Raw genomic sequence first — 19,627 nt, forward strand, 5'->3', positions numbered from 1 at the left:
TGTGCACATATGGAAACAACATTCATTAAATTAAATTAAATGGGAGAGGAGAAGAAGGGATGGGTAAATTCACGCCTAACGGGTACAATGCATACCGTCTGGGTGATGGGCACACTTATAACTTTGAGTCAAACTGTACAAAAGCAATTTATGTAACCAAAACATTTGTGCCCCCATAATATTCTGAAATAAAAAAAAATAAAGATGAGAAATAGAGAAAAAACAAAAGAACAAAAAACAAAAAAAATGAGAAATGGGCGGCGCCTGTGGCTCAGTGAGTAGGGCGCCGGCCCCATATGCCTAGGGCGGCGGGTTCAAACCCAGCCCCGGCCAAACTGCAACAACAAAAAAAAATAGCTGGGCGTTGTGGCAGGCGCCTGTAGTCCCAGCTGCTCGGGAGGCTGAGGCAAGAGAATCGCGTAAGCCCAAGAGTTAGAGGTTGCTGTGAGCCGTGTGATGCCACGGCGCTCTACCCAAGGGCGGTACAGTGAGACTCTGTCTCTACAAAAAAAAAAAAAAAGAGAAATGAAAATAACACTATACAAAATCTGACAAGTGAAGAAGCCACTCACAGGTACACTAACCCTTAAACCATTGTTTTCCATTCTGTTTTCGTTCTTTGAAGGTGGTTTGTAGATCCAAAATCAAGATTTTTCCCAATACACAACCAACATACCAGCCCAACTTCAGAGAATATAAACTGGTTATATTACAGTGTCAATGTTTATTTCCACTATCACAATGTCTATTTCCCCAAAGAAATTGTTAAATCTCTTTTGTCATTTATAGTAAAATACTACATTTTTTTGATTTGCAGACATTTTTCAGAAATCTTTGGTAAATATCACCATTTTGCTGGAAACCTCACCATGAAGAACATACAAATTACAAGATGAAATATTTCTTAGTGCTCGGGCCTGCTTCACAGGCAGGGCTCTTCATAAAAGATGTTTAAGAGCCTGACACCTTAAAGATACCTGTTAAAATAATGTCCAGGCATCTAAGGAGTAAGGAAACGTCTTCATTATTATCTAGGGTGAGACAAGTCCTTAATAACAGTTTCACTCGCTGCTTTGCAAACTGCTGCATTTCATCTCACCTTAATTTAATTCTTTCTTTTCCCTATTGCCTTATTGAATCCCTCAACTGACGTGCCTGATCTCTGTAATAATATTCAAGTCCCCAAGAAAGTATAAAGCTGAGATTTTACTCTATTTGTCAAGCAGAACTTAATTACGTAGGTAAATCTTCGGCCAGAAGTCAAACAGAAATGACGTGTGACTATATACAGTTTGGGATGATCCACATCTCTGTGTGTGTTTTGGGGGGGGTGTTCCAGTCTTCCAGGGTATGACAAAGCCTGGAGCTAATTAGACAGATGTCTGGTGTCAAAAGTCTTTCTTCCAGATGACAGCAGAGGAAGTAGTGATGTCAATGTTTAAATGCAGGTACACGGTAGCTTCTGGACTAAGTGGACATGCACCTCTCTCTGAAATGTTGGTAAGCAACAGCCCTAAGAAACTGGCAAATGCCTTCACGTCTCTTATTTGCAATTCAAAGGCCAGACTCTGTATTTTCTTTGAGTACTAAACCCAAATGTCATCACCAATTGCTCTGCGTACCTTATGCTCTGCTGGCAACACGCTAATCCTTGGGAACCGCCTCAGTGATAACATATGACCAAATTAGAATGGGTCTGGAGTAGGCAATAGCTGGCCAAGACTGAGTGGTTTTAATAAAGAGGTATATTGTGTTCTGTTGTCCCCAGAAACAGCCTGGATTTCAGTCAACATTAAAAACAAATGATAAAGTAGCCTGGCATTGTGGCAGGTGCCTGTAGTCCCAGCTACTCAGAAGGCTGAGGCAAGAGAATCACTTAAGCCCATGAGTTTGAGGTTACTGTGAGCTGTGACACTACGGCACACTACCCAGGGCAACATAGTGAGACTCTGTCTTAAAATAAATAAATAAATAAATAAATACAAATGAGAATGAGTTAGATTTAAGAAAAGACAATTTATAGGAAGATTCCATTGATCAAATACTGTAACAAAATGCATTCCTTTTGGTATGTATTTGGTACATCCAACGTAATTCAGAAACAACATGTTTCCTTTTTGATATTACATACTTGGTTCTTTTTTTTTTAATAGAGGCCATTGATTTTTTTCTTCCCAGCTATGCCCAATGTATCAGGTTTATTGCTTATTTCCTGAGGGAAACAGAGAATGCTTTTGTCAAACCTCACTCAAAATAAAAGAACATTTACTGAATTGTTCAACTTAACTAAAACAGCAACCACCTTGCTCTGGGGTGTATTTTAACATTTAAAGTTATTTTAATTATAAAATGAATATGTGTTTTAAGAGTCACAAAAATTCAACTGTTTCATCCAGGTAAGCAAGAGAAACTGAAAATCTTCTTTTCTAGCATTCTTCTAGTTTATGCACAGACTAAAAAAGAATGAAAAGATCTCCCGATTTTTCAATTCCCAGAGGAATATGTCCAAATTGTTTCTATTATTAGAACACAAAATGGTAGCTCAAGAAGTTACTGTGGTTAACAATTGAATAATTCATCGTGTTTGAGGAATTCAGTTGCTTTGTCTTCTCCAGTTCTTCTTTACAACTGGATCCCCAAACGTATTTCTAGTCCTCAGCTGTTATAAAGGAAACCGTATACAAATTGTTCTCAGAGTTGAAAACTGGCCATGCTAGGCATTGAGAACGCAGCCAGACAATAAGCTGGAGAAAGAATAAGAATTCTTACAACCAGTTCCTAAAACTCTGGGGATTGTGTGCATACTGTGTGAGCCTATAGTTAAAAATTGCAATCTCTGTTTCATGCGTATCATCAGGCTATAATATCACTGAAATTTAAACTGACTTTATGTAGCTTTCCCAATAAAATACATAAAAATTAAACAGGGTATATAAATCATTTTAAATTTCATTTTAACACACTTTACCTCAAGTCAAATTATTCTCTATGATGAGAGGCACTGAGAATTTCAAGTTCAGGGGAAAAAGCACTTTAATTAGTCAGCGACAGATGCTAATAATGCTGAAAGGATTAATTTCTGCTGTTAAGCACAAGCCACAGGCCAACCCTGCCACCACCATTCATCTAAAACGGCCAGAAATATTGAACTTTGCTTTGCCTTCCAAAGAGACAAGTTAAGTATTAGAAAATATGTGGGGATTTTACCTTTGACTTCATTTTCTAAAATAGTTGTCCCAAACCAAGTGGTCTCTGCCAAATAGAGCATAGAACTAAGAGATAAGATGGCTGAATATTTTTTTTCCTATGTCAAGTTTTAGCCCTGTCTAAATACACAGTGTTACTGGAGTAAAGCCTCACAACTCTTGGAGAGGTCAGTTTACCTTTCTCTACATGTGATTTTTTACAATTTTATTTATTTATTTATTTATTTTTGAGACAGAGTGTCACATTGTCACCCTAGGATTGAGTGCCATGGCATCATCGTAGCTCACAGCAACCTCAAACTCTTGGGCTCAAGTGATCCTCCTATCTCGGTTTCCCAAGTAGCTGGGACCACAGGTGCTGGCCACAATACCTGGCTAATTTTTTTACTTTAGTAGAGACGGGGTCTCACTCTTGCTCAGCCTGGTCTCAAATTCCTATGCTCAAGCAATCTGCCTGCCTCGGCCTCCCAGAGAGCTAGGACCCTGCACGGGATTTATTAAATGTAAAGATTTCAAGAAGAAATATTTTAAAATCCTTAAAGTCAGCTTACCCTAACTGAACTAAGCGAACTTTTTTTTTGATAATGCCACGTTATTTCTAAACATTGATCTAGAGGATATATTAAAATTCCAATTAGGAACTAGCTTTTACTGAGCATTTACTCAGTGCCAGGCACTGTGCTAAGTGCTTTACTTGCTTTCTCTCATTTAACCCCAGGAGGTAGCATACACCTGATAAGTGGCCAACCCAGGTTAGCTCAAGTCCAAAGCTCATGCTCTTAGCCCTTGTTCTACTATACTACTTCTCAAGAAAAAAAAAAAAAATGGTTTCCCAGACCCAAGGCAAGAAAAGGAACAAAGTTCAGTCACTAGAACCACGCAGTGTATGTTGGGCTGCCTGACCCCACACTCGAATTCCTCAGATAGATCTGTGTTTGGAGCTGGACTTTTTAAAGTTTTTCTGGCCTTTTCATGTCCTTTGCTGGCATGGACATGTAGAGTTTCTGTCATTGCTTATGTGTCTAATCTACAGTAGCCCCTCTTTTCCCTTTATCTCAACTTTCTGTTTAGATGCTATTGAAGCACATAAAGTGCTTCAACATATTATACCTCATCTCATTTAATTTTCTCTTTTTAATCACTTTTGGGGTGAACAACCAGATTCTCCAGAGTGCTAAGAGGTTTAGGTAAGTAAAAGCAAGTAGGGTTTGAGTGAGGGCCTGAGGCAATGTCCTATGAATGAAGTGCATACGTCTTAGTGCAAAGATGGGACATCTCTTTTGCAGCTCAGATCTTCTCTGACTACTTAGTCATTCTGTAGTTGTTCATCTAACACTTATAAGTACCAGCTATGTGCCATGTTCTATACTGGGTGCTAGGGTTACAAGGATAATCAGGCTATAGTTCCTGCCTTTGAGAAGTTCCAAAACTAGCAAATTTGTTCACAGATAAACCATAGCAAGAGCAGAGGAGCAGTGTAAAGGTAGTTCGTCACAAAGGATTATGGAAAAATGGGCATGAGCTGCTCAGTTAAGCAAAGAAGACTGTCTACAATCTGAGGCTAAGAAGGAACCTGGTATCTCCTTCCTTATAGTCCTCAGCTTATTGGTAAACGCTTGAGGTTGCTAGACTACTGACCTCTGGATAAACCAGGGAAATGGTTCTCAACTCTAGTACACATTAGAATCATTTACAGAGCTTTCGAAAACAATAATCACAAGGCTTGGCCACTTTGGAAGACTGCTGGGCAGTACCCAGTAAAGGTGAACATATATGCACCTTATGACCTATAGTTCCACTGCTATCTATAAACCCAACAGAAATATGCATATATGTCCTCCAGAAAAAACTCAGAAGGATATTCATAGCAGCAATGCTCATAGCAACCAAAAACTGGATACAACATAGATGCCCATCAACAAGTGAAGAGAAAAACAAAAATGTGGTACATCCATACAATGAAATACTACACAGCAATGAAAAAGAACAAACTACTGGCACCTGCAACAACATGGATGACTAATACTAAGCTGAGTGAAAGAGACCTGATACACACACAGATGAGTACATACTGTATGATCCCACTCACAGAAAATACTAAAGTGAAAAATAAATTAATCTATTATCTTAGAAGTCAGAGTAACAGGACCCTTAATGAAGTATAGTGACTGGGAACGGGCACCATGGTGGCTTCTGGGTGCTGATACTGTTCGGTTTCTTATTCAGGCTGCTGATTATAGGGGTGTGTTCAGTTTAAGCAGATTCACCAAACTATATACTTAGGATTTGTGCAATTGCCTGAATGTATGTTATACTCCAATATAAAGTTGGCTCAAATATTTAAAAATAAAGAAATACCAATGTCTACGAATTGCAGACTAATTAACCCAGAATCTCTGGGTTATGGGACCCCAAAATTTGTATTTTCTAAAAGCACACTAGGTGACTCTAAGGGACAGCCATGTCTGAAAACCAAAGGGTTAAGTGTTCCTGTATTTATCAATAGCTCTTGGGGGCAACAATCCGGCAAAGAGCAAAGGGAATGAGTTCTGGAATAAAGTTCAGCATTGATTACATTCTAGTAGTGTGAAGTATCTGTCTGGATCATCTCCAAACCTCAGTTTCCACCACAGTATAAGGGGTACAATGCCACCTACCTGTCAGGATTATTGAGAGGATTGAAAATGATAATATACTTAAAGCACCTAGCCAAGTACCTAGACCATAGTGAGTGCTTGAGAAATGGCAGATGCTCAACTACTTTACTACTTTGCATCCAGGTTCCTAAGCACAGGGATGAAAAGATTTCTATAAAGGAACAAAACTCACACTCTCCGATTTCTCCTCCTGAGTGAGCTTCTCTGTAAAGACCGAAGTAATATTTTACTTGAACTAATGATGTCAAATGAGTATCAGAAATTTCTGGGCCTGACAGCTCAGTCTACTCAGCACCTGCTATCCCTGAATGTGAATGGAGAGGACGCAGCAAGCTGTAGGTAAATACAAACCACAGACCCTCCTTTGGAAAAGTTGCTCCTGTCCTTACTTGTAAGAACAGCACCAGCCCTGGGTGACCAAAGCACACATGCCAAGATATGTGTTAGCAAAAAGAATAGAAAAAATTAGCAGCTTGGAAAATATGCCAAATTTGCCAAATGAAACATTTTTATATAAAATGTCACATTGTAGTAAAAACAAACAAAAAAATCTAAGCCCAAAGCAAAAGATACAGGTTAGAGTTTTGACCCTACCACTGGTAAGCTGTACGACTTAGGTTAACTAAACTTTTGTTTCTTTGTCAAATGAAAGTAATGCCATCTCCCTACCACTGGTAAGCTGTACAACTTTGGTTAACTAAACTTTTCTTTGTCAAATTAAAGTAATGCCATCATGGGCAGCGCCTATGGTTCAGTGAGTAGGGTGCAGGCCCCATATACCTAAGGTGGCGGGTTCAAACCCGGCCCAGGCCAAACTGCAACAAAAAATAGACAGGTGTTATGGCGGGCGCCTGTAGTCCCAGTTACCTGGGAGGCTGAGGTAAGAGAATCGCCTAAGCCCAAGAGCTGGAGGTTGCTGTGAGCTGTGACACTGCAGCACTGTACCAAGGGCGACAAAGTGAGACTCTGTCTCTAAAAAGAAAAAAAGAAAGTAATGCCATCTCTCCTACATCCTTTACAAGGGCATGATGAGTTTCCGATAAGATAAAGTAGGAGGCATTCAAAAAATTGAAACACCAAAGAAATGCAAGGTAAGATTACTAGCTGGAAATTTACTTTGTTCAAAACCCCAATCATCTCCCCAGACAGAGACAGAACACTCCCTTGTTTGAACTGCTCCAAGCACTCTCAGAGCCTCCACCGGCCTGAAGCCGGCTTATGTAAGAAGGGACTGCAGTACTGCCTGGCATGTAGCATAATACTTTGCTGAAGAGAAATCCTTGGAAATGCCTCAGCTGAAGTACAAGGGCAGGCCCAGGCCTTACATTTTGGAGAGAGGTGCTCTCAGTTACGAACACCAGAACTGTGGCTGGAGCAAATGATGTCATCAGAGATCCTCTTACCATGGTCAATGTCAAAATTAAGATAGGAAGTTCAAGGACAAACTATGGGTTTACCAAGCAAAAATAAGTTTTAAAAACAATCTGGGCCTTGGAATCTTGCCTTTAAAATTGTTAATACTTTACAGAACATCGGTAGAAATGTATCTTATTCTGTAAGGCTTTTTGGTTTATGTGAAGCTTTTATTGTCATAAATATACATAGTTGCTTAGAAAAATATATCTGTTTACTGTATTTTTACTCCCACTGCACATTAAGTAAAGGGGGCAAAATCGTATCAGTCACTCTTACAATGCTGAAACAGTAACAAACCAAAAACGAAAATTTAAGACCTTTGAAGGGACAGAGACAAACTTGAGGTATCTCCAGTCTAGATCTAAGAAATGAAATGGTTCAAATACCTGTTGGGTTCCTAAATGGCTGGAAAATGAAAACTTGAAATTAACTAGGAGCACTTGAAAACACCTTGTACAAAGTACAGACAAGTCTTTCCCATGCACAAACCATTCCTGCGACAGACTTGTATACTCAACGGGGCAAACATCCCCAAATACATGGATACCCCAAGGTTGGGAGGGCATCAAATTAGTGTCAAAAATAGTACCGTTGACTCTTGCTCTGGTTCGGGGGAAAGAAAGAATCAGGTCTGATGCAAACCTTGTGGCCAGAACTGGACAACTAGCCCCTAAGTTTGGCGTGTCCTCGCTCTGCGCCCTCAGCCCCCGCACCCGAACATCCCAACACCCTGGATCTCAGCGCACGGCGAGGCCCTGGCAGAGAATGGACCCCGCTACCAGGGCTGTGAGCCACGGCAATGGGGAGGAAGGGCGTCTCCTCTCCCACGGAGGTCCTTCGGAACCCACCCCCAGGCCCTCGTGCGCTCTCCTTCCCCTGACCCCTTGCCCCCAGGCAAGTCACCTGGCTCTGCCGCTGCCCGCCTGTCCTCCGGCTGCTTGCTCACTCCAGCCGCGCCGCTGCCGCCTCCGGGAAGCGGCTCGCCCTCCGGAGTCACGGGGCCAGCGAGCGGCGGGCAAACCTGTGCCAAGGCTGCGGGTATCGTTCAATCCAGTGGGAGCTGGGACCCTGCCCTGAGCGCCGCCGCCACCAGGGCGAAACTGGAGAGCTGGGCTCCGCTCGCCCCAGCTGGGAGGGGCGGCTGCAACTTTGCGCCTGGACGCGGGCGGGGAGGGGGCGCCCGTCTCCAAACTCTGTGCGGTTCCCGCAACCTCTCCAGCCAAGGGATTGTTTTTTAATCTAAAGGGAAGTCAGATTCTTGCCCTCAAGTTCTTGCTGCCAGAGCTGTGCTGCCCGGCAGACCGAGGATCGCGGGGCTGAACAGGGGGTACAGGAGGAGCGCCTTACTGGGCGCGCTGGCTGCAAGCCGGGTGAGGGCGCGCGGGGCGGCAGCGGGAGGGGAGCGGCTGCCTGGCGAGCCAGCTGGCAAGGCTCCTCTGGACCCCACTCAGCTGCCCGCGCTGGCCCCTCCAGCCCGGAGGCAGAGTCCCGGAGGGAGAGCGGCCTGGAGGGACTGGGCCAGCGGCGGGGAAGCAGTGACCCGGACCTGGATCGTAGAAGTAGGAACTGGAAGTGACAGCGGCGCAGGGCAGAGCAGCAGCAGCTGCGGCGGCGGCGGCGGCAGCAGCAGCCCGGGTAGCCGCGGCAGCTGCAAAAGCCGCGGTGTAGCAGCAGCGGCCACACTGCGCATGCTGCTGCCGCCTGCTTCAGCCCCCAGCCCAGGGCTACCCACTCCTGGCCTGCGTGGGTCACTGCCAAAGCCTGGGGCGGGAATCCCAGAATCACGAGCTAGCCCTTCCTAGTGGCCCGCCTCCTCTCTCACCCGCAGATGCGACTTGTAACCCCCAAGTTCTATTGTGAGCCACTGAGACACTTAGGCAAAGAAGCCTTTTCAGTTGGCCCTGCACACACCTCCCTTCCCCACAATCCTGGATGCCCTTTCTAGGCTCTCTTACACAGGCCCCAAATCAGTCTCTTTGAGAGGAAATGAAAAGATTTGTGATAGATGGGAAATGTTTATAACCTTACTCAAAGTCTTATTTTTGCAGAAATACAATTCAGTCAATAAAAGATTAGGATGGCCAGAGTCATAGGTAACATTTAATGTGATTCTAGGAAATTCCATGAGGCATGTTATATTTGCTCAACAGAAAAAAAGAACTTGCCCAGATCCTCTTTGGTCTTCCCACTGGCTGAAACTGAGCAGCTAAATATGCAAAGCTTTGCCCATCCGACGAAACCAATGGAAATGGACCAGTTAAACAAAGACATTACAACCACCCTGGGGTGGCAGGGCCAGGGCTCTAAGGAAGAGGTCTGCTGATACCCATTACAGCTTCTGGTTAGTTGCCTGGTCTTGTGCCTAAGTCCTCTAGGGAGGCTTTTCTCTCCTAAAGATTCAGCCTTGACTCCTAATCATTACTAGAGCTGTCTTACTTCCAGAACTGCTTCCCTGCAGAACAGCCCCTGGGAAATGGCAAATCGTCCATCCCACAGGCCTCACGGTGGGGAGGGCACCCATGCTGTTCTGGTGACAAGGCATATGGAGTGACTCAGGGAGACAGGAGGGAATGAGGGAGTGGGGGCAGAGAAAATACATACTGCTACCAGCTGGTACTGGAAAGAAAGAGAGAGAAGGAGATAGAGGAAGAAAGAGGAGGAAGAGAGGGAGGGAGAAAGAAAGTGAAAGAAGTACTAACTGAACCTCATACATTCAATGAAATCCTTCAAGAATAACACTTCTTTTTACAAAGGAAACCTGGCCTAGGTAGAAAATTTTAAAAAATAAACTTGGCCCAGGAACTGATCAGAAAGTGATAGGGTGCCCCTGGCAAGGAGTTGGTAGTAGTGGTGGCAGAAGATGAAGCTTGAGTACCTGGTGAGGACAATCCAGGGAATGGTTTAACTGAAGGAAAACCTCAGGCTGGAGCTTTCACAGACCAACCTGTCATATGGCTGGAGCCAGGACACGGCAGTCAGAGAGCTACCACCCAGACTATTCTTGACTGATTAGAAACACTGCTTGTGGGCGGCGCCTGTGGCTCAGTGAGCAGGGCACCGGCCCCATATACCGAGGGTGGTGGGTTCAAACCCGGCCCCAGCCGAACTGCAACAAAAAAATAGCCAGGAGTTGTGGCGGGCGCCCGTAGTCCCAGCTACTCCGGAGGCTGAGGCAGGAGAATCGCTTAAGCCCAGGAGTTGGAGGTTGCTGTGAGCCGTGTGATGCCACAGCACTCTACCGAGGGCAATAAAGTGAAACTCTGTCTCTATAAAAAAAAAAAGAAAAGAAAAAAGAAACACTGCTTGTTCCCCGCTCCATGTTGTGGTTGGGGGTCACCACAACATGAGGAACTGTATTAGAGTGTCGTGGCATTAGGGAGGTTGAGAACCACTGCTCTAGAGAACTGTACAGAAATACAAATATAGAGGTCACTTGGAGAGATCCAGTGGCCACCGAGAGGGCCAGAAGATGGCAGCTCTATATGTAATGTGGTCAGCATGCCCCAGAGCCCAGTACTCAATTTATCAGTGCTCTGGGCTGCATCTCTGGCTCCATTTTTCTGCATTTCCACGCTGACCATTTAAGCTGGCATTCTTTCTTTAGATAAATAACAGTTCATTCTGGGCAATAGTCAAGCCCTGCTCTTTTTTCTTGCCATAAATGTACAGCTTTATAGAGTCAGCAAAAATCTGTTAGGCATGTTCTATGCCAGACACTGTGCTAGGCACTTTGGGCCTGAGAGATTGCTCTATGCAGTGACATTTGCAAATACTTGTGATTAGATCCATCTCCTAGCTACCTGGAAGCTTAAGACTGGATGGGCAGCTTTCTTGGCTGCTTGGTGCTCCCCAGCTCAGCTTTCAGTCTCTCATTCCTTATGTATAGATTTTATTACTCCTTTCTCAGGGTTCTAGGAGTGCTTCAATATGGCTCCTAAATATCCCTTGCAGGTCGAATTTTCCACACAACAAGGCAAAGAGCACTACTTAGTAATAACGTGACAGCAAAAAGCTATTGTTGTGCATGTCTTATGTGCAGAGACATATTAAGTGCCTTTGACACCTTATCTCATCTGATCCTTAAAACAGTCCCCATGCAGTGTATATAATTAACATCTCCATTATACAAATGAGAAAATAGGAGCATAGAGAAGTCAAGTAACTTTTCTCAGAGTCATGCAGTCAGTAACTGACTAAGCCAGGACTCTAACCTAGGCTTATCAAACTAGAAAAGGAACCACGATGCCTCCTCACAATGTTCAGACAATATCTGGGTCAGCCTGAATTATCAAAAAGAGATAAAACATATTTCCAATGCCTTTTATTCAAGAAGACACAAAGTTATGATATAATTTTAAGAAGGCTTCTATCCAAAGTGGAAAAAAAAATATTTGAAGCATTGGTGCTTAAAGGAATAAGTATTAGTTAGAAAAATCAAGGTGTTTCTGTATTATCTAGTATTATTAGAAATGCAAAGAAGCTCAGTATACCTTCTGGAAGCCTCAGAGTGCAGAAATCTTTGGGGACTTCACCAAGTTTTTATGTGGAGAAAAAAACAGGATCTGTTCCACAGTAGCTCAGGGGTCCTCAAACTTTTTAAACAGGGGGCCAGTTCACTGTGCCTCAGACCGTTGGAGGACTGGACTATAGTTTAAAAAGAAAACTATGAACAAATTCCTATGCACACTGCACATATCTTATTTTGAAGCAAAAAAACAAAACGGGAACAAATACAATCACACCACCTCATGTGGCCTGCGGGCCGCAGTTTGAGGACCTTGAAATGATAGAATAAGGTGGTCTCATGCAACACCTACCTTCAAAGCCAGAAGGAGAGACAGACAGACACGAAGGTAGGGCATGCTCAGATTGGGCAATAGGGAAAAACTGGAATAGGATATTCTGAGATAAGTGTAACCTGCTGCTAGGGCGAAACTTAGGAAAAAATTGTGAAAGAACTAAAGTTTATCTGAGGTAAAGCTAATGATAACAACAGTAATAATATCTACTCCATGGAGACTACTTACTATATGGTAGGTACTCTTCTGAGGGCTTTACATGTATGAATTCATTGATACCTCACATCAGTCCTATGAGATAAGTGCCACTACTATTCGCACTTTATAGACGGAAGACTGGAGGGATAGTTAAGGAACCATGCCCAAAGTTACAAAGCTACTAGTGAGAAAGAACCAAGATTTGAACTTTAAGAAGTTTAGCCCCAGGGTCCATGCTCAAATCTCAATTACTTGTCTCAATTACTCATTAATAATGCTCTTAATGTTTATTTACTAATATAGAGCAATTCTTAGGTCTCTAGCCCTTTTTATCTCATAGACCTTATGAGGTTAGCGCCCTTAACTCTAAATTATTATGTGGTATCTTATTTAATTCTTAAAACATCCCCATTTTACAGATAAAAACACTGAGGAAGAGAGAAGTTAAATAACTTGACACACAAGTGGAAATATCACCTGTCTTTCAGTAACATGCCTTATGTCTATATTATATGGTATGGGCCCATGGAATATAAAATAATGCAGCTGGGTATGGTGGCTCCTGCTTATAATCCCAGTACTTGGGAGGCCAAGGCAGGAGGATCACTTGAGGTCAGGAGTTCAAGACTAGCTTAGGCAACCTAGCAAGAACCCATCTCTACAATTTTTCTTTTTTAATCAATTGGGTGTAGTGTCACACTCCTGTAGTCCAAGTTACTTAGGAAGCTGAAGTGGGAGGATCACTTCAACCCAGGAGTTCAAGGCTTCAGTGGGCTATGATCCAGCCACTGCACTCCAGCCTGAGGACAGAGAAGACCCTGTCTCTAAAATAAACAAATAAATGAATAAATAAATAAATATTTTTAATGCCACATAACTTAATATATAATTTCTACCTCAGAACTAGCTTGTCAGCTCAGCGCCCATAGCACAGTGGTTACAGCACCAGCCACATGCACCAAGGCTGGTGGGTTCGAACCCAACCCGGGCCAGCTAAACAACTGCAACAAAAAAGTAGCTGGGCATTGTGGTGGGTGCCTGTAGTCCCAACTACTTGGGAGGCAGAGGCAAGAGAATCACTTAAGATAGAAAATTTGAGGTTGCTGTGAGCTGTGACGTCACAGCACTCTACTGAGGGCGACATAGTGAGACTTTGTCTCCAAAAAGAACTAGCTTGTCTCAGCTTTTCAAAACCTCTGTTCTAAAATGTTAATGAGAAAGAATGACAGTGGCCTTTACTCTCTTCCCAACTTGGGGGGGATTACAGTGACCTTCTGCAATAGCCAGCGGCCCACTTTTGTTTCCCCTTAGTAGGGAAGCACATTCACACATTCACAAAAGCTCTGTCACTGGACATCTGTTTTCAGAGCTTGTATGCTATATATAAAAAAGTATCATTTTTTGAGTTTTGATTTTGTTTTGGTTTGTTTTGTTTGGAACTGATTTCTGGAAAAGACAGACTAGCAATCTACCACTGGAGATCACCAGTCTCAACTCTGGTTTCCATAAAAAGCTACCTTTGTTTAACTTGGTGGCCCAAGACAGTGAAAATAAAGTCCTTTTGCTACCAATCTTGATTAACAGAGCAAAAACTGATGACAGGAACAAGACACCCTGGTTAGGCTTACCTCCACTTGAAGGGTTGCACATGCTTTCAGGAAGTCATTAATGTTGTTGGTGCAGTCGGCTTCGGTTTGGGGCTCCAGGCAATACTGGAGAAACAGTGAAATGTCACTTGGAGATTGTCATCCCATGCCAAGCAAACTGCATTCATCATTTGCTGACAGCTAGAGAAAGTGGGCTTTTTAAAGGCATGGGGCAACATTACTGTCAATCAGGAAGAGAAATAACCACCAAAGGAAGTGATGCAAAAATCCAAACGGTCGGTCTTTGTTTCAAATTGTCACCAAACTCTGAGATCCAAGCCATGTCTACTTAAAAACTTTTTTTCATGCCTTCTACCCCAGTGTGCTGATAGCAAATTAGAGAGACTAAGACAATTTTTTTGAGCTAGGTTCTTGCTTTCAAGAAAAAAAAATAATACCTATTACCTTCCTCCCCCTGCCCCATTGTAATTTATAAAAGTAATATTTCCCCTTGGGCGTTCTCTACATTTGATCACATTTCTCTGCATTTTATCACCATTGTATCACTCTTTCTCAAGTTTAAGAAATTATGAGTAAATCTATTTGCTCGGTAAAAATAGAAATTGGTTCAAGAAGACAGAAGAGCTTTACTCACACTCACATTCCATGATGACTTTAAGAAGAATAATCGCAGATCTACAACTTTAAGCTTACTTAAAGTATCTAGAAATTTTCTATTCTCATGATCATGGGTCTCCAACATTTATTAATAAAATCTTGGATTTATTTTTAAAGAGAGTAAAGTTAGTTTCACTTTGAACGCAGGTTGGATTAGAAACCTATATCTGGTTTCTGTTGTTTTTACCAATTTTATGTGACATTTTGAATTCCCTTAGTTGGTAAATAGACTCTCCTTCAATGGATATTTCTTAAAAAAGGAATCTGTATTACTTTCAGTCTGCCAATAAGCACCATCAAGATTTATAATAAATCACTCTATTATTCCACAGACTCCTACGTGCCCCCAATTTAAAATGTGTCCTCGGTAAGCATGGAGATAGAATGCACATCTCTATAACGGAGCAAGCTTGTGATGTGGAGGTTCTTCTCCCTTATTGCCAGTGGGATAACAGATTTTCCCTATACTAATATTTGGGGGCCAATTCCTAAAAGATAACATTTCATTTTCTGACTTTTCAAACTATAAGAACAGTAAGAATGTCTGACTCTTAGAAAGATATTAATGTAGGAAATTCCCATGACCTGGGCAATAGAAAATCTCAAGAGTTCCATTATTGCTGCTCTCTGGTGGTAAGCAACGCCAGAGATAACTGCAGCTTTGCCTTACCTTTTCCACAGAGCCGGGCACAAGTCTGTTGATTAGTTTGCACAACACTACCCCATTTTTCAGCGAGGACTTCAAAAACTCCTCCGGATCACAGATGGTCTTTTTGGGGGAATCTAAAACTCCCAAAGAGATAAGCCATGTCACGATTCGCTCTTCTGGATTCATTACTGAGGACGGTACACTCTGAACAGCTCTTTGGGGCAGCTGCAAGGACTAAGCCACATCCGTGATTGCATCTGCTGTTGTCTTCCTTTTTCTGAGTTCTCTTCTGTGCTTGCAGAGCAAAGGTTTAAAACAATTTTTCTCAGACAACAGTGGAACCCACTCAAAATATGGGATTTTCAAACCACAAAGGTCACACTCGCAGATATGGAAACAGATAAGAATTAATGTAAAAATCCTGGATAACACTGGTTTTCATGTCCAAGAGCTGCAAAATAAATTCAGTAAGGTAAAACAAAAGAAGAAAACACACACACACACACACACACTCTCAAACAGTGCAAGAAGCTAGAAAGGAAGAAAGTGAGGAAGATGCTGGGGGGAGAGGAGAGGGAAGGAAGCAAGTGCTCTTGGAAAACAGATGTGAGCCAGCACTTCAGGGGACCTTGGAAATGAGACACTCACGGGCCAGTCTGGGAAAACGCTGTCAATAAATTGTCTAGCCCCAGTGAAAATCTGGCTTCTGTTAGGAGGAAGATGCCAACTGGCTCTTAGGTCAGACGGATCTGAGCCTCATGGGGCGCTGTGCTGGCACAACAGGGCTCAAAGAAGGTAGGCTAAGGAAATTCTTCCAAGAAATGGCCGCCGAATGTCCTTATAGTATCTCACAGAGATGATGTGTCACGATCATCCCTTGCAAAACACATTGAGTTGCGTGGTGACAACGTGCCAAGCAAATGAAGATTGTGCCTGCTGTCAGCCATCACTGTGTATAAGCAGAAGCTAGAAGAAGAATGGCATTTTACTTTGCAGCCAAAAAGCTATGTTTAGGGAAATAGGCTAAGGATAACATCTGACATCCTGTTTACTTGCATTCTTTAGCAATTCTTTTTCTGGACCTGATCCCACTACACAATCCAGCTGCCGTACCCTTAGCAAAGGCTCAGACATGGTCACATAAGCAGGTAAAACACACTTGAAAACAGAACATTTGAGAACAAAACAGCACTTGTCCTCTGTCTACATACAGTCTGGAAGTTTCATGTTTCCCCAACAAGAAACACTTTGCATTTAAAATACTGCTCCAGAAAAAAAAAAAGAAATCTAGTCTACAATGAGAGATCTTCATTATTCTCAACCATTTTCAGAATCACTTGAAATAGTCATATTGTTGGGAAGTTTATGATAAGGCCAACTTTAATCATATAGCCCTTTGTTGCCATGACACTCAACATCATTACCTCTCCTAGAGCATGGGAAATATCAGATCAAACGCTGCTCTTTCTTGCTAAGCCTTGGAACTTTTTTTTTTTTTTTTGAGACAGAGACTCACTTTGTTGCCCTGGGCAGAGTACCATGGCATCATAGCTCACAGCAACCTCCAACTTTTGGGCTCAAGTGATCCTCTTGCCTCAGCCTCCCAAGTAGCCTGGACTACAGGCACCCACCACAATGCCCAGCTAATTTTAGAGACAGAGTCTCACTCTAGCTCAGGCTGGTCTCGAACTCCTGAGCTCAGGCAATCCACCCACCTTGGCCTTCCAGAGTGCTAGGATTACAGGCGTGAGCCACCGTACCTGGCCTTTAGGAAACCTTTTCAACACAGCTTTAGTCATCTGGTACCAAATAATCAGCTTAAATAACTTAACTAAGGATTTTTAAAGCTGCCTATTCTTGCCCTGTCATAATACTTATCACACTTTACTATTTATTTTTTATTTATTTATGACAAGGTCTCACTCTGCCACCTAGGCTGGAGAGGTATGCTCGTAGCTCACTGCAACCTTGCAACCTCAAACTCCTGGGCTCAAGTAGCTGGGACTACAGGCAAGCATCACCACACCTGGCTAACTTTTTTGGTTTGTTTTTTTATAAAAATGAGGTCTCACTGTGTTGCCCAGGCTGATTTGAACTCCAGGGCTCAAGTGATCCTCCTGCTTCAGCCTCCCACAGTGCTGGGATTACAGGTACGAGCCACCACCTGGCACACTTTACTATTATTACTTGTTGATCTGTCTCCTCCACTAAACGTAAGGTCTCTAGAGCAGGGGCCTTGTCTATCTTGTGTAACACTGTGTTGCCAGCAGGGTGCCTGGTATCAACCATGGATACTCAAAAATGTTGAATGAATGAATGAATGACCTCAGATGGTGACAGTACATGATAATAACAAGGAGTTTTCATTTGCTTTAATGGGTGCAAACCAACACTATTTCTAATGATTTTTTAATTTTATTAAGACATAATCAACACAAAATAAACTGCATGTATTTAAGGTGTATGATTTAAGAATTTTGACATATGCATACACCTTTTGATACAATTACACACATACAGTCCAGATAAATGTTTTCATAATCCCCAAAATGTCCTTGCATCTTTCAATTCTTCCTTCCTCCTCTCACCTCTCCCCAAATCCCAGATAACCACTAATCTGTTTTCAATCTCTATAGATTAATTTGCATTTTCAAGAATATTCTATAAATGGAAGCATACAGTTTAGTGTTTTCTTTTGTCTGGCCTCTTTAACTCAAGATCATCCTTTTGAGACTCATCCATGTTGTTGTGTCTACCCATAGTTCTATCACAAAGATTTGACCTTCATATGTTTGGGGTTCATGCACTTAAACTTGAAGCAAAGTAAGTGTAGTCAACCAAAAGTTTTCATGGACTTTGATGCATAGCTAAATCTATGTAATGAAAATAAAAACAGAATCCACGTGGTGATAAATTAAATTTCCAAGTATGACCACTTGAACACATTTTTATTTGTCATTTGAACAGTTTTCACAATTGTTCATCAAAACTTTTTACAAACAAAATCTGGCAGTATTACTGAGGTATCACTTAACATTTTCAGACGAAAAACAAAGCCTGAGCAATTTCAGGAACCTACTCTAGTCCAAAATAAGCTCAATGGGTGGCGCCTGTGACTTGATGGGTAGGGTGCCGGCCCCATATACCGAGGGTGGCGGGTTTGAACCCAGCCCCAGCCAAACTGCAACAAAAAATAGCTGGGCGTTGTGGCGGGCACCTGTAGTCCCAGCTACTTAGGAGGCTGAGGCAAGAGAATTGCCTAAACCTAGGAGTTGGAGGTTGCTGTGAGCTGTGATGCCACAGCACTCTACCGAGGGTGACAAAGTGAGACTGCCTCAAAAAATAAATAAATAAATAAGCTCGAGCCCACTGAGGTCATCTGGATAAAAATCTGCCTCATTTTAGCCACTGGCTATAGCAAATATTACTGTAAGTAATAAAGTAAAATCAAGTAAAGCCACTGCCTCAAGGCAGAAGAAACCGTTCTATTAGTATAAGGATTGGAAGTTACAGTTGATATGGGGCAATGTCAAGAAAGTAAGGAATTGGGCTGTGCACATAGCTCAGGGGGTGGGGCGCCAGTCACATGCACGGAGGCTGGTGGGTTTGAACCTGGCCCAGGCCTGCTAAAACAATAATGACAACTAAAACAACAACAGAAAAAAATAGTGGGGCAGGTGCCTGTGGTCCCAGCTACTTGGGAGGCTGAGGTAGGAAACTCACTTGGGTCCAGGAATTTGAGGTTGCTGTGAGCTCTGACACCACAGCACTCTCTCCAGGGCTATGTGGTGAGACTCTGTCTCAAAAAAAAAAAAAAAAAGAAAGAAAGTAAGGAATGCCAGGGCAGTGGTAAGCATACAGGTGAAATGACTACCCATAGATCCCACGCTGGCTGGGAAAGCCAAGGAAAGTATTAACAGTAGGTTATTAAATATGAAATGGCTGATTTCCTTAAGTACTAAGCTGAACAGTTGGTATCTATGACATTTCGCTTTGACACTTCTTATTTTATTTTTATTGTGAAGGTACATCCTCATTCTTTCAAACACAAGTTTTGGCTTGTGATTATCTTTCAGTTTTTTTCACAGCTATTTTTGTGAAACAATGGATAAGTCAAAAATTCATGTTATTTTCAAATATGAGTTCCATTGTGGAACCAATGCAGGGCAGATCGCTCGGACAACCAAGTATTTGGGAAGGATGTGGCTAATGAAGGCACAGTACATCAATGGTCTGTGAAGTTCTGTTCTGATGATTTTGATCTTGAAAATGAGCCACATGGGTGACCTGAGACCAAGATGTACAATGAGCTGAAAGCTTATACTGAAAGAAAATCTAGTTCAACCTATGTGTGAATTGGCAGCAAGGTTTGATGTTACTATTCCAACAATATTGAACCATTTGAAACAAATTAGCAAGGTAAAGAAGCTGCATAGAT

General features: G+C 42.4%; 1 protein-coding gene across 5 annotated transcripts in view; it reads right to left on the reverse strand.

Annotated features, from left to right (window-relative positions):
* ARHGEF6 (Rac/Cdc42 guanine nucleotide exchange factor 6) overlaps positions 1-15,964 on the reverse strand; it is a 126,856-nt gene extending 110,892 nt beyond the window's left edge. For 3 of the 5 annotated variants that reach the window (XM_053579911.1, XM_053579910.1, XM_053579908.1), the window contains exons 1-2: positions 15,211-15,397; positions 13,905-13,988 (exon numbers count right to left, since the gene is read on the reverse strand). In XM_053579911.1, coding sequence (XP_053435886.1) covers positions 13,905-13,988; positions 15,211-15,375 — 249 coding nt within the window. In that variant the 5' untranslated portion in view covers positions 15,376-15,397. Of the gene's footprint in view, positions 1-8,182; positions 8,900-13,904; positions 13,989-15,210; positions 15,641-15,837 lie in introns of those variants that run through there. The other 2 variants (XM_053579909.1, XM_053579912.1) reach the window with 2 other exon arrangements.
* Between the last annotated feature and the right edge of the window lie 3,663 nt (positions 15,965-19,627).

Source organism: Nycticebus coucang, chromosome X (genome assembly GCF_027406575.1).
Source record: "Nycticebus coucang isolate mNycCou1 chromosome X, mNycCou1.pri, whole genome shotgun sequence".
Taxonomy (NCBI): Eukaryota; Metazoa; Chordata; class Mammalia; order Primates; family Lorisidae; genus Nycticebus; species Nycticebus coucang.